This window comes from Eubalaena glacialis, chromosome 16 (genome assembly GCF_028564815.1).
Source record: "Eubalaena glacialis isolate mEubGla1 chromosome 16, mEubGla1.1.hap2.+ XY, whole genome shotgun sequence".
In the NCBI taxonomy this organism is placed as follows: Eukaryota; Metazoa; Chordata; class Mammalia; order Artiodactyla; family Balaenidae; genus Eubalaena; species Eubalaena glacialis.
Window position 1 is genome coordinate 69,783,357 of NC_083731.1, and position 14,791 is coordinate 69,798,147.

Genomic DNA, 14,791 nt, shown 5'->3' on the forward strand with positions numbered 1-14,791 from the left:
CTCTGATGCATTCCATGCTCCTTTGAATCGTTTCAGAATCATAAACATAGTTGTTACAGAATTTTCCAGGAGGCCAACCTAAATATTTAAATAAGGAAATTAAAAATATTCATACTACTATATTCATACTCGATTCCCTTTTTAAATTTCTAACACCTATACATTTGTGCCTTTGTTTTTTCCTTTGTTCATTTTTTCAGAAGTTTGTTTTTATTGTGTTCTTTTAAAAAAATCAGCTTTTAAGTTTAACAACTAACTGTTGATATTTTCCTTTTCATTAATTTCTGATATTATCTATCATATTTCCTTTGGTCTATTTTCTTATAGCTTTATTCTTTTTCTAATTTCTGGAATTTCTAGTTATTTTTCTTTTCTCATAAGAGCATTTAAGGCCATGGATTTCCCTGTACTTAGTGCTTTAGCTGATGCCTAAAAGTTTTGATGTACGGTATTTTTAAAAATCACTCCTAAATCTTTTCTGATTTCCAGTATTTCATTTTTGACCCATGAGTTTCCTATAGAATATATATACATTTCAAAATTTTTATTGGAGTACAGTTGCTTTACAATGTTGTGTTAGTTTCTACTGTACAGCAAAGTGAATCAGCTATGCAAATACGTATATCCCCTCTTTTTTGGATTTCCTTCCCATTTAGGTCACCACAGAGCACTGAGTAGAGTTCCCTGTGCTATACAGTAGATTCTCATTAGTTATCTATTTTATACATAGTATTAATAGTGTATATATGTCAATCCCAATCTCCCAATTTATCCCACCCCACCCCTTTCCTCCTTGATATCCATACGTTTGTTCTCTACGTCTGTGTCTCTATTTCTGTAAATAAGATCGTCTGTACCAATTTTTTCAGATTCCACATATATGCGTTAATATACGATATTTGTTTTTCTCTTTCTGACTCACTTCACTCTCTATGACAGTATCTAGTTCCACCCCTGTCTCTACAAATGACCCAATTTCATTACTTTCTATGGCTGAGTAATATTCCATTGTATATATGTACCACATCTTCTTTATCCATTCCTCTGTTGATGGGCATTTAGATTGTTTCCATGTCCTGACTGTTGTAAATAGTGCTGCAACAAACATTGGGGTGCATGTGTCTTTTTGAATTATGGTTTTCTCTGGGTATATGCCCAGTAGTGGGATTGCTGGGTCACCTGGTAGTTCTACTTTTAGTTTTTTAAGGAACCTCCATACTGTTCTCCATAGTGGCCGTATCAATTTACATTCCCACCAACAGTGCAAGAGGGTTCCCTTTTCTCCACACCTTCTCCAGCATTTATTGTTTGTAGATTTTGTGATGGTGGCCGTTCTGACTGGTGTGAGGTGATATCTCATTGTAGTTCTGATTTGCCTTTCTCTAATAATTAGTGATGTTGAGCATCTTTCATGTGTTTGTTGACCATCTGTATGTCTTCTTTGGACAAATGTCTATTTAGGTCTTCCGCCCATTTTTTGACTGGGTTGTTTGTTTTTTTGATATTGAGTTGCATGAGCTGTTTGTATATTTTGGAGATAGAATATATTTTTATAGTTATCTTTTAAAATTGATTTTTAATTTAATTGCATTGTGTTTGGAGAATATTTTGTTTGATATTGATTCTTTAGATTGGTTGATATTTGCTTTATAGTCTATGCATAGTTAAATTTATAAATATTACACATGAGCTTGAAAAGAATGTATGCTAAGTGTTGTGTACTGGGTTCTAGTAAATCCACTAAGTATAACTTACTGTTGCTTTTGCATCTCACTTATTTTAGGGTTTACTCTCCTTCCTTTATAATGTGCATCCTTAAGTAGTTCATTCAGTGAGGGTACATAAATACAGTCTTCTTTCAGAAATGTCTTTCCTCATTCTTAGAAGATTCAATTATATGTACAAAATTTTCATTTGTATTAGTATAAAGTTTTAAGTTGACAGTTCTTTTCTATTGTATATCAAAGACATTATGCCTTCTGGCCTCTGTTTTGCTATAGAAAAATCCTTGCTTGTCTACATATTTTAAGTTTGTAGAAAATCTTCTATATTTTTCCATTTGATTTCTTCCCATATCTTTGTCTTTGGTGTTTCTGTACTTTATGCTATGATATGTATAGGCATATATTATTTTGATTTACCTGACTATACACTTTATTTTGCTTCCTGAGTCTGAAGATTCATGTCTTTCATCAATTCTAGAAAAATTTATTTTTTTAATATTGTGCCTTCCTCTATTTCTCTATCATTTCTGTCTTCTTTGTATACTCCCTATTAGTTATATGTTAGACCTCACATTCTTTCACATTTTTTAGTCTCTTTATTAGTTCCTATTTCTTTATATTTGGGGTATTTTTCAAGCATGAATATACCTTTAACATATTGAGAGTGAAAGTACAATAATACTTTGAAAGCAGGAAAAATTGTAGCACCATGGGATTCCTTAATGGAAAAGACTCTTAGTGATTGAGATGTGTAGCACAGGAACTATACATTTTGACTCATTAGTGAAATCTTATGCACTCTCTTACTCTTACAGTAGTATATTTTGTTGGTTGCCTAAAAACAGCTTAATCCTGAATTCCTTTGAGTTGTTTATTTTATTATAAAACTTGATGAGAACCAGTCTTGTTGCCTTCGACCTTAAATTGAAGTTTGTGAGAATTTGACTTCTTAATCTTCAATCCTTTCTTTGTTGAACTCTGCCTTTTCTATCTTGTCAGCATCCTGCATACCTTCTTCCCTGGAATTAGGGCTTTAAGGAAGTAGGATTTGACTGAAGTCTGGAGGTATAATGGCCAACCCAGGGCTTCCCTTTGTTCTCTTAGTGTTCTTTGTTGCTTGTTAGTAACAATTACAGTAACTGGACAAATAAAGTTTTTTATAAGAGTTGCTTTTGAGAAAAAGAGACGCAATATTGGTTTTCTGAGTTTCCCAATCCAGATCTAAGTGCATCACTTCATTTTCAAAAGTAATAAAACATACACTGTAGTGGCTAGAAAATGGCAGAATATTATGTTAAAAATATTATCCTACTTCTGAAAGGAATGCTTGTGCTCTGAGAACTCAGGGAGGGGAAATCTCGGTAAAATAGTGTAGCCAGGAGTTTCAGCATGTGTAATAGTTCCAAATAACATTTTTTTTTCAGGGACGAGAAATAAAGTCAAGAATAAATGCATGGTCTGTAGTGCTTTATCTAGAAAGAGTCAAGGGATTGGGTGCTTAGGGTACAAAGGGAGTGGTTGTGAGGTGAGCAGGTCATTCTGTAAGGCATTTTTTCCATCTCCTGTCATCTCTTGGAATACCTTTATCCCCTCTGGACCAGACGGACTGTCAGAACAGATGGAATGAGATGATCTCTCTGAATGGTGAGATCCAAATAACCGGAAGATTTGGGTCATTTTGAGAGTTGGATCGTGTGGAACTATATTATCTATTAATCCCAGCTTATCTACCTTATCCTCATGACATCAGGCAATGTGTTTCTGAAACTCCCATGTGGCCACTGGCAAACCATCACAGAAAGGGATGGGAAAATAATATGAGAAAATTGATCCCTTCTACTGAATGATTAGTCCTTCTCTTCATGAATAGAGAGCAATAGAACTGGAGAAAACCTGCCTGCCAAATTCCCTAGGAGAAAAGAAGTTACATATTTCTAACCACACTGATGCCATTAGATACATTAGGGTGTAAGTAGAACACCATTTCCTAAAAGTATAGTCTATGGAGAAGTGTTATGTTGGATGTTAATAGGTATGCTTGCTTTAAAAAAAAGTCCACGTATTGTGCTATCAGAACTCTCCTCCCTTTTTTTGTGAGGTCTACCTATTAGCATCTCCTAGAATGAGCTTTTCAGAACACCATTTTGTAAACACTGATTTAGAAGAGTGTTTATCACCTAAAGATTTAGGAACTGACCTCATGTCTAAAAAAGGATGAGGTTAAAAAGTATGTGCCTTCGTGATGCCCTGTTCAGAGGCCAAGATATCTGTATGGACTGGATGTGTTGAAAGACACGATGAAATGTGAGTAGAAAAGAGAAAGGCCCAGGAAGTACTACAGCATAGAGTGTGTTCACACAGCTGCCATCCAGGCTGATTTATTCTTTATTTAGCACCTTTTAAATATGTATAAATCTGAATTTTGTTTATTATTAATGATCAATTAAAATATGCAATTAATTTTGAGAAAAAATAAGTACTGAAAAGTGCAAAAAATATATCAATCACTCACTAGTACTCAAGTTTAAGGTTTTTTCTTCTCCCCAGCTCCTTAATAAGATTGAACTTTTTCTGGAGGGCGTGAGGGGATTTTTTTTAGTTTCTGAGAGCTCTGTATTATATAATGAGGAAAAGAATGACATTGACCAAAAGTCTAAAGCAGCTGGGTCTTTAAATTAAATTGTCGTCATTGTTGAAACACCAGAGTCGCTATGGCTAAAACTAATCACCTGTTAAAGGGTAATTCTTTTTAAAAAAGGTAAAATCATGACTCTCATACAAATATAAAATGTACATCTGTCGAAGATTGTATTTAACCCATTAATTAATGAAGGAACCAGTAGAATGTTATATCCTGTTTAAAGGAGAATTCAACACACACACACACACACACACACACACACACACACATTAGTGGGCTTGCTGAAGTAAATTTACAAATAGTTGCAAAGCTGGTCAGTATCCAGAGGGCAGTAGTCCGTTATAATTCCTCTACACTCTTCATGATTCATCTGTATTTCTGTGGACAAAAATGATTTGCATTACAATCCATTTCTACAAACACAGAGTTGTACAGTAACTCAAGGACAATGAATAGCGGAGATAATCTGGAAGGGTGTGCTAGACAAGACCCCCAGTAATGGCTTTTGTCCAATTCAAAGTCACAGTTTTTCCTGATACACCAGATAATTTAATTTATATCACCACGTGCAAGAACTGTATAGCTCTGTGAACTATTTGAACAGGACTGTAGGTAGAAGAAAAAAATAAAGAGGTGTTCAGTGGGGATTGTGAAACTCTTCCTTTCAGATCCTGTGTGCTAAAGACTGTGAGAGGCTGTTTGCACGTAGGTGGGCAGGGAGGACTGAGGATATAGTGAGAGTGCTTTGAAGGCAGTGCCCTGCTTTCACTTTTGTTTGGCCATTTAAATGGATGATCTTCAGGGAATTTAAGTAAACTGATATGAGTGGTGGCCCGTCTGGTGCATTAGTCCCTGCAAGAGACCACTGTGACCTCAGTACCAGGAGAGAACACCTGGGGACTTCGCCAGAGGCAACCTTTGAGCATCTGACAGTGGTGTCCAAATCTGCAGACACTTGTTTAAAGAGTTGTTTAGGACGAGCCTGGAGTCCTTCATTCCACCTTACAGGATAAGACCCATAAAGGAAGTCTCACTTTCTTTATTCCTGAAGAGTCACTCATTTTTTATCTTAAATTTGAGAAACCCAGTAGGAAATATTTGCTGCTCCAGCACTTTTAAAATATAAGATCCACGTTCAAGTAGGAGGTAGGGGATAGCAGCTCCGAGGGATGTTGCCTATCTTGGTAGGAGTTAAGCTTTAGGATTCATGTACATTTCACATTTTCTCGGCGCTTAGAACAGGTTCTTGGGCAGAGTGGCACTCAGTAAGTGTAGGAAATAATTGGCTTCCTTTCAGCATTTGACACCGTAGCATCTTCCTCTTTTGATTTGGTCACATGCTTTCCTGCTCACTTTTCTACTTCTTTCTGTCTCTTCTCTATTCCTGTATCTGGATGTTCTTTCTCTTCCTGCACCTTAATGCTAGTATTCCCCAAAGCCCCGTCTTTGGTCCTTAAATCTTCACTCTCAGACCTCATGCCTTATGTGTGTGTATCCAGTGCATTCTCTGTCACTTTGACTCATTTTAACACTAGTCCTTATTTTCCCAATTGACTAAAATTCAATTCCTCTTAGATGGAACACCTCAAAGTTCAACATGGGCTAAACTAAGCCCATTTTTTCTTTCCCAAATTAGCATATTTGGAACCTTGTTCCTAGCCATGCTCCTACTGCTTTTCTCCAGCACCCTATCCTCCAGCTTGGAATCTCAGAGATGATCTTCGACCCTTTCCTCCATCCCTTTTTATATAAATCAGTCATTGAATTGTCAGTCTAGTGTCTCAGTTGCCTCCGTTTGGAATTTGGAGCCCTCCTCCTACTGTTTTCCTGGTTTACCTGTACTTTTTATTCCAAAGTAAAATGAGAAGAGGCTGTATTGTATCGAGGGAAGACCACAGACTTTGATCTAAAGCCCAACCCACGTGGTTTCATATCTTAGCATTAGCTAGGCAACTTGGAGCAAGTGATTTAAATTCACTGAATAACATCAGTTTTTGTGTCTGAAAAGTAGGGGGTTTAATGTTACAGGATTATTGTGAATATAAATAAAATAATAGTTGTCTAAGTGCTAGCGCAGTGCCTTATACATAATAACCACCCAAGAAATGTTTGTTGAATTGTTGAATGAAGTTTGTGGCATACTATATCTTATGGATTCCAAAATGGGTTAAGAAGAATAGTGGCAAGAGGTCTAGTATTTGAGTAAAGTAAATGGATTTTATAGCATTTTTAGTAAAGAGGATATGCTGCTGATTTGTTTACGTTTTAGAGCAGTTAAGTGGAACTGAGTTATTATTGGCTGTCAAGTTACATGAGAGAAGCTTTCTGAAGGCTCACTTACTTGGAAGGATACGTGGGAAGAAGAGGATGTATATAGGGTAATATACTCATGCATGCCTACCTGCATTACACTTCAGAAATTCCTGGACATGGATGGAGAGACACATGTCTTCAAATGATAAACAAAAATGCTCAGGCACCTTAAATTTTATTATGAATGATTTTTGTTAACTCAGTCCCCCTGGGTAGAAGTTGATCTGAGCAGCCTCTTCTCATTTCAGTCAGTATCAATAGCCCTTTCTTTTTTGGCAGGGAAAAACGTTAAAGTAAAAAATATCTATTTCCCTGGCTTTGGTGTGGAGTGGCATGGCGGAGAAAGCAGGTAAGGTAGGCGTACCTTCCCAGGAACAGAAAGGTGGTGTGCATTCTGCCTGGGACATGGCTCCTGAAAGTGGGAGGATTCTCTTCAGTGCCAGTAGATCTTTCCCAGACATTTAGTGGTACTTTTCCCACTTGGCAGCAACAATGTTTTGCATAAGGCTCAGGCCTCTACAGTCTCAACACTTAAAACCTCAGATCTACATTGTTGCCTCTGGACGTGTTCGGCCAGTTATTATTCTTGCTAGTATCAGGTGTTGAGTTCTCTTTGAAATCCAAAGCTTCCTTGATTTTGAACACTTAGCTCCATTTTACAATGCAGGAAGGAAATGATAAATATTATAGAGGAGACTTTAAGGAATAGTTTTTAGAGACTTGTCCTTATAGAATTGAAGAGCTCATAGAAGAAAGGAGAGGAAATAGCTGAGAAAGGGACAAGTTATCAATAACTGCACTTTGAAATCTAATTATAGACATTGGTAGTGGTGGTTGCTGACTGCTAGGGGTGTAGAAAACCAGAATATTTTAAGCAAGGGTTTATTTATACTCAAGAGAAGACTGATGGACTGTTATTGTGGGAAACCAGTTCAGTTGCAGAAGCCAAATATGGTGCAGGTATGCACAGCAAAATGGCTGGTGCAGCAATTTGCCTGAATTCTGAGCTGCTTTAGATGCTCGCTTCTTCCTTTTCTTTTAGTTTTCTAAAGTTGCCTTTTACTTTCTCAAAGAATGGCCCTATTGTGTAGTGTGTGAAATGGATTGGTATAGTGTGCAAAACTGGTTTAAGATTCACTTGAAATGATGACTCTGTGTTTCTAGTTTTGCAACATTTAAGTTTTCAAACGATTGTCATCCTCAAGTTGTAGGTAGCAGAACTGCTTTCGAAGTTAGATGTAGATGTGGACTCCCAGATTTTATGCGTATACATAATTTCAATAGAATTTCTATCTAGAAAAGTCATGTGACACATTATTAAAGCTATATTTATAGAATTTATATTTACAAAATTAAAGTTGGCCAAGATATCTCCAGGCAACTTAAAGCCAGGCTCTGGTTGTTGTTGGTCCTTGTCTCAGGCATACGAGGATGGTGGGAATGAAGGGGGAGGGCTGGCCATGCAGGGGAAGTATTTAGTCATTTGAGGAAATGAGGGTGAGAAATTTTGCCATGGTGGGTTTTCAGAATGAAGCAAGCAGGAAAAAGGAAATAGTTCTCTATGGATATTGTTCACTGTTGTGTGGGCATGAAGACAAGTAACAGTCAAGTGGCAAACACACACCAGAAAAAAATCACTCTGCATTTAATGAAAGGCGAACAGCTTATGCAAAAGGAACATACAACAAAATTAGGTGAGGTACCCTGTGCAAGAGGAAACTTATTTGGCTCAAGTAAAATAACTGCTCTTCACTGTAGTTCATGTGAAAAAAGCACAGACAATGTGATTCAAACAAGCAACATACAATAACTCCTGTGTGCTTGTTTATTCCCTTGCTCGGCTGAGACCTACACAGGGTGAGCCTGGGGTGCGATACCATGAAACCTGCCCTGCTTTCTCTGTGCCCTTTAGAGGCACACTGTGACATTTTCTTAATAGGTTTGTGATTTCACATTATTATTTCTCTTAGTTTTTGGAAACTAAGTAGTAAATAGAGATGATGATCCCTGGGTATTCATGTTTTCCCAGAGTAATGGTAGGATCTTGGAATTAGAGAAGATGGGAGAGAAAAGGTCATTCGTGTGATTTTTTTTGTTCTAGTCCTGGTTCTCCAGATTGGAAAGAGTTACTTGGTTTCTTTTGGCCTGAAACCAGCCTGGTTTTCCCCAACATGCCTCCGAATCATCATCTTTAATTGGCATATATTTTCGACAAATTGAACATGCAACCATAGTTTAAGAGTGGTTGAAATGTTAGCAGTTAGGAAATAAAATCAATAACTAAAACCTAGTTAAGCTCTTTTTGGTCACCTCCCATTGCTTTGCCACGTTAGTGGTGTTGGGAATGGTTTAACCTTAATATATGGATTTAGTGTTGGGCTAAGCACTTATACATCCATAGTCTCATGTATCATGTTAGGTAGGTATTATTGTCTATGTTTTATGGATGACAAAGTCAGAGAGGTTAAGTGACTTACCTAAAGTTCTATGGACAATTATGGCAGAGATGAGATTTGAACCCAGGTTTTCTAATTCCACAGTTGGTGATCTCTGTACCAACTGAGTAGGTGAATCTGTTATAGAAATCTTTCTATAAATTATTTTAAGTGAGTTCCATGTTTCATTATTAAGTGAACCCATTCACTTACAAAAAGGATCTATTCCAGTAGAATAAAAAACACATACGGTGTCTGATAATAAAATCACATGTAAGACTATAGCATGTTTTTATCATCACATACATTAAGGAAAATATAACTTTCTGATAAACCAGTAATAAATAATGTTAAATACCAAAATTAAGTCTGAAAGCATGGATATTAATAAGGAAGGCCATAGTCAAAATACATTAAAATAAGACTTTCTAAAAGTGAAACCAGGGCTTCCCTGGTGGCGCAGTGGTTAAGAATCCGCCTGCCAATGCAGGGGACAGGGGTTCGAGCCCTGGTCCGGGAAGACATCCCACGTGCTGCGGAGCAACGAAGCCTGTGCACCACAACTACTGAGCCTGCGCTCTAGAGCCCGCGAGCCATAACTGCTGAGCCCGTGAGCCACAACTCCTGAAGCCCGCTCACCTAGAGTCCGTGCTCCGCAACAAGAGAAACCACCGCAATGAGAAGCCCGCGCACTGCAACGAAGAGTAGCCCCCGCTCGCCGCAACTAGAGAAAGCCCACGCGCAGCAACAGAGACCCAACGCAGCCAAAAATAAATAAATAAAATAAATAAATTTACTTAAAAAATAAATAAAAGTGAAACCATGCAGAAGTGACTTGGTTTGTGAATTCCTTAATTTAGGACTTTCGTTAAGCGAGGGTAGTGATACTTGAAGAGGAGTTTAGCCTGTAAACTTAGGCCGTCAGAACTGTTCAGGTTATGATGAGCTGCCTTGTTTCACCCTGAAATGAGGAAACAGACCAGTAAGGCTAGTAGGAAGTCATTCCGCCGAGAAAGAAGGAAGACAAAGCGTTAGCAGTAATCACAGACTGGGAAGAGCCCACTGCCTTCCTACCCCTCCTTCCTCCTCACGCCATCCTCCACCAGCCTGAGCAGGGAGAGTGACGAGAGACACCGGGGAGGCCCTGCTCTGTGGTGGCAGGAAGGCTCAGGCCACCACGACCGAATCTGTAATTTCTACTTCTGAATAAGTGACCTTTTTCCCCCGTTAATTTACTCTTTTGTAATGAGTGAGTTTAAAAAATCTTTTTATTTTTTTAAATATTGCTTTCAGATGTGACTCCCAGGCTGGATTTGAAAATAAATGTTGGCCATTACCTGATCAGATGCTGTATGGTCTTATTTTTAACCATTCCTTCCTTCAAGGGCCTGTTCATAGTGCAGAGGGCTGCAGGAGACAAGTGGGGGCCAGAGTGGTGGATTGTGGCCTGAGGCACTTACTTGCTTGAGAAAAATTGCTGCCAGATGAGTAGTTTCAAAAAGCTCAGGCTGCTGATGTGGTCTTTAGTGGGGAGAGGATTAAAGGGCGTGCAGTTTCTCCTCTTCTTTATAAATATTTGCTGGAGAGCTAATGGGTTTTTGTGTGTGTGTGTATTTCCTTTTTCTATGGGGGAAATTACCAGTAATACAGGAACATCCTGTGATAAAATATACAAAGTACAGGCTGAGGGAACGGATGGATGAAATAGAAGAAATGTGCCCCAGGCCTGTGGCATGCTGTATTATGACTAGTCCTGGCATCTCGATTTGCCTACAGGTGATTAACTACAGTATAGATAGAGGAATGTGTAGGGCATAAATAAATAGGCAATTCCATCAGCTGCTTTAAGCATAAAAAGCATTCATCCTCATCAAAGAAACCGCAAATGCTTTCACAAGCCTAAATTTTACTTTAAATTATTTACCCATCCTGGAAGAACTGCAGTGGGAATAATCCCATGTAATTTCAAATGCTCACGTGTCTGAAGGCGCAGAAACTTCATTGCATTGCTTAAATGGTATGTAGATGCTCTCCCAATGCAATACCTGCTAATCTGATTAGATGCCTGCGTTGAGGTAGTGAGACTGGGAATACTTTAAATCTGACTTTCCGAGCAGAGAAACACAGGAAAGATCTCCAACTGTAATTGTTGATTCTGTGGAAAATAGGAGCGTAGAAATTTCTAAAAATACTTATCCTTGTTCTCGTTATCCTCTCTTCCAAAGGAAGTTCAAATATGGCTCCAGAATAAGAGAATTACCGTATTAACGTTTCAATTTACCCGTCCTCACTAGGTGAAATTGTATATTAAGAAATATTTTAAACCACAAATTCCAAATTATTTACTTGCCGCCTTTTAATAAACTGAGTTCTCCTTTCCAGAGGGAGTGTCTCAGGAAACTTTTTTGGAGCTTGAAGAAAGCTGTCCCAGCAGGGCACTGGGAAGGCCCCTTCCTCAAGACCGAGGAGCCCCAGTGGGCTCTTGCAGCTGAGAGGGGGCAGTGTGAGGGGTGTGAGAGCACAGAAAGACGGCCTGGTAGCCCTGGTCCCCCCTTCCGCTGCCCCCAGACATCAGGAGAGAGTGTCAGGGCGAGCCCATTGCCCCTATTCTAGCCTGTTATCCTAGCCAGGGGGAAGCTGAGAGCCAGCTGGTCCTTCCAGCACCAGGATACAACCTCCACCCTCAGGGCTCTCACTCTCCTTCCCCCTCTGGTGGACCCCCTTAGAGAAAGCTCTTTTCCTTCTGTGCCTTTTTGCAAAGAGCTTTCTTTTCACATCTGGGCAGGGGAGAGAAGACATGGCTCTACATTTTCTTGCTAACGTATGGTTACCTGGCATCAGGCACCTGGTCACGGTGGTCACAGGGGGGCACCCTGGTTGGAAAGGCTATTTTGACAGCACAGCACCTGCTTTTTCTCAGCCCGTTGGTTAGAGACACCCTTTCCTAATCAGATACCCACCCCCTCACATGGTAGGGTGAGGGCGTAAAAGGTTCCACTGAACTATCACATACGTGTGGAAAAGTGCACAGATTGTAAGTGTACATCTTCATGAATTTTCACACCTAGAAGCACCCATGTAACCAGTATCCAAGTGAAGTTTCTTTTTATAATGATATTTCTTCCCAAATTATGAAAGCACTTTGGAGGAATTTTGGAAAATACAGCGAAGTATAATAAAGAAAATAAAATCCACCCACTGTACCTACTCCCCAAAAATGGCCACTGATAACATTTTGGTGTGTTTCCAGTCTATCTGTCTGTTCCCGTCTCTCATACACAAAGACATATGCACACCCACAAATACACACATGGTACCACAGCTTCTGAAGTCTCACACGTGTGTGCGAATACACACAGAAGTTCCAAATACAGATTTGTAGATATTTCACTGCCTGGTGGTTGGCTCCCTCAGCAGAATGGCTGAGAAAGAAAGGGAAACTGAAAACCATCTGTCTCCTTACTTGATAGCAGGAAAGGGGCTCCTTGTGGAGGGGAAGGTAAATAAATGGCCGACATATACTTATGGGTGATACATAGATTTCACTTATCCCGTATTTTCCCGGCTCTCAGTCAACTAGCATTGATGATGGGAAATTTAAAGACTTCTTAATGCGGACCATTAAGTAGAGTGGAGACCTTTTGATGAAGAGCAGAGGTGAGGCCTGGACTTACACTTTTCCGGCTCCTCTGTGAAACTGAGCCCCTCTTGGCTCCAGCTTCACTTTTGCCAGAAGGCCGACTTTCCTTGTTCTTTTTTAATTAGCTCTCTCACAGATAACCCAAGCAGAATTTAACCACAGAGCTCTTGCTTTAACAAAAGGAAGCTGAATCAAAATGTTGGAAATGGGCCCGGTGGTTTTGTGAGTTACAGCAAAATGATCTTCCTCGTCACTACTAAGATGGATGCGATGATGCTTCCCCGTGCCGGGCTGGTTGCTTTCGTCCTCGCTGAATCTCCCGCTCACACTGTCAGAAAGGAAACAGTTGGCACCAGCTTCCCGTTGCTATTGGTGGTACAGCCTGTGTTGCCCATATGCTCTCGGGCTGGCCAACAGCATCTGCAGGGGGCTTGATAGGGTCCCTTGTGCTGGAGAAAGTTGTTTCCCTCAAAAGTGCCTATGCCTCTCTTTTTTTAAAAACTATTTTTTATTTTCTTATACACTTGGGATTTGCGTTTTTATCAAAGTTTATCAGACTTTTTATATTTGCAAAATGTTTTCTTCGGTCACCCTTTTCTCCTTGTTTGTTAAAAAAGCATGTTCACAAACAGTATGAAGTAGCCTGCCTGTTTACCAGAGTTCTTGTATTTCTTCACAGTCGGAATCAGCTGTCCGCCCTGCCGGCCTGCCTGTGTGGTCTGCCTCTCAAAGTCTTAATTGCAAGTAACAACAAACTTGGATCGCTGCCTGAAGAGATAGGTCAGCTCAAACAGTTAATGGAGTTGGTATGTTACTGATTTTTAAGATGCCCTTTTTGTTTGTTTACTAATTGTAGCCTATCAAGGTAGTCAGAAAGACTTTTTGCTCCAGTGGGTCAAGGAGGGGATCATGTCGTGGGAGGTCTGTATATGATAGAGACATTAAGTGGGGAAAGGAATAATCATGGCTTTGCTGTGACAGAGTTCCTGAAATTTACAGGTTTCCTGTAGTTTACACTTCCTGAAGTTTGCAGGATTTACAGTTCCTGAAGTTTACAGATTATCCTATGGTATTCAGATCACTTTTTTTTCAGACTGCATAAATAAATTTGTGATAAATTATGGATACACTGGCAAAATAATCTGCAAATAAGTTAGTAGGCCAAACTTTATGAATGTATATAATTAACTTGGAAAGAAGAGAATGCTCTGATTCTCGAAGGATTTTAGGAAACGTTGCTCCAAATTGATGTAACTTTAAAATGTGTCCATATCCCCAGGGAGAAGAAAGAAGAACAAGTTATAGATAGGCAGAGATGGCTTGTGTGTACCTGAGGCCGAGATGTCAGCTCCTTCACTGCTAATTGAATTACTGACCTTGTTTCTAAAATGGGAAAGAATGAGTTCTTTCTGTACTTCTGTTGAGCTAAGATATCTTGGGTGAATGAGAGGCCAGAATGAGCAACTGGTCTAAACCATAATAGTCATAATTTATCCTCCAACAAGCATTCTTCCATACTGCCCTTGTGTCAGGCACAAAGCTGGATGTTGTGATTACAACCATGAAAAGGACATAATACCTTCCTTCAAGTAGACTCCAATCTAGAACATTGATGGCCAATAACTTTTCTCTTGTGTGCCAGTTCCAGTTAATTTTTTCAGGGCCACCTGGAACGCTGGGGTGATGGCTTGTGAGGCCCAGATAAAGAGTGCTATGACTCCATGGTCATGTGTTCATCTGGAATTGGCTCTGAAAGTGATAGCCCCCATGACACATATGTATCCACTTTGATTTTAGGACAGAAGTGAGTAATTTCTGTATAAAGGCAATAGAGCCCTAAAAAGAGTGCCTTTTCCAGGACAGCAGTATCTGAAACCTATTCCAGCTAGCTCACACCAAGAGTTGGGATGAGTCATAAGGATACAGGGGTCTTCACATCACTAGCACCGTGACATCTGGTCAGGGATCGTGAGTGACTAGAACAAGATACTGGAAAGTTGTCAAGAACCATGGAAGCCACTGGTTTTCTTGCTCAGCT

General features: G+C 39.4%; 1 protein-coding gene across 2 annotated transcripts in view; it reads left to right on the forward strand.

Moving 5' to 3' along the window:
• LRCH1 (leucine rich repeats and calponin homology domain containing 1) overlaps positions 1–14,791 on the forward strand; it is a 189,304-nt gene that overhangs the window by 97,672 nt on the left and 76,841 nt on the right. For both annotated transcript variants that reach the window (XM_061170597.1, XM_061170596.1), the window contains exon 3: positions 13,433–13,559. In XM_061170597.1, the coding sequence (XP_061026580.1) occupies positions 13,433–13,559 (127 nt within the window). The remainder of the gene's footprint in view (positions 1–13,432; positions 13,560–14,791) is intronic.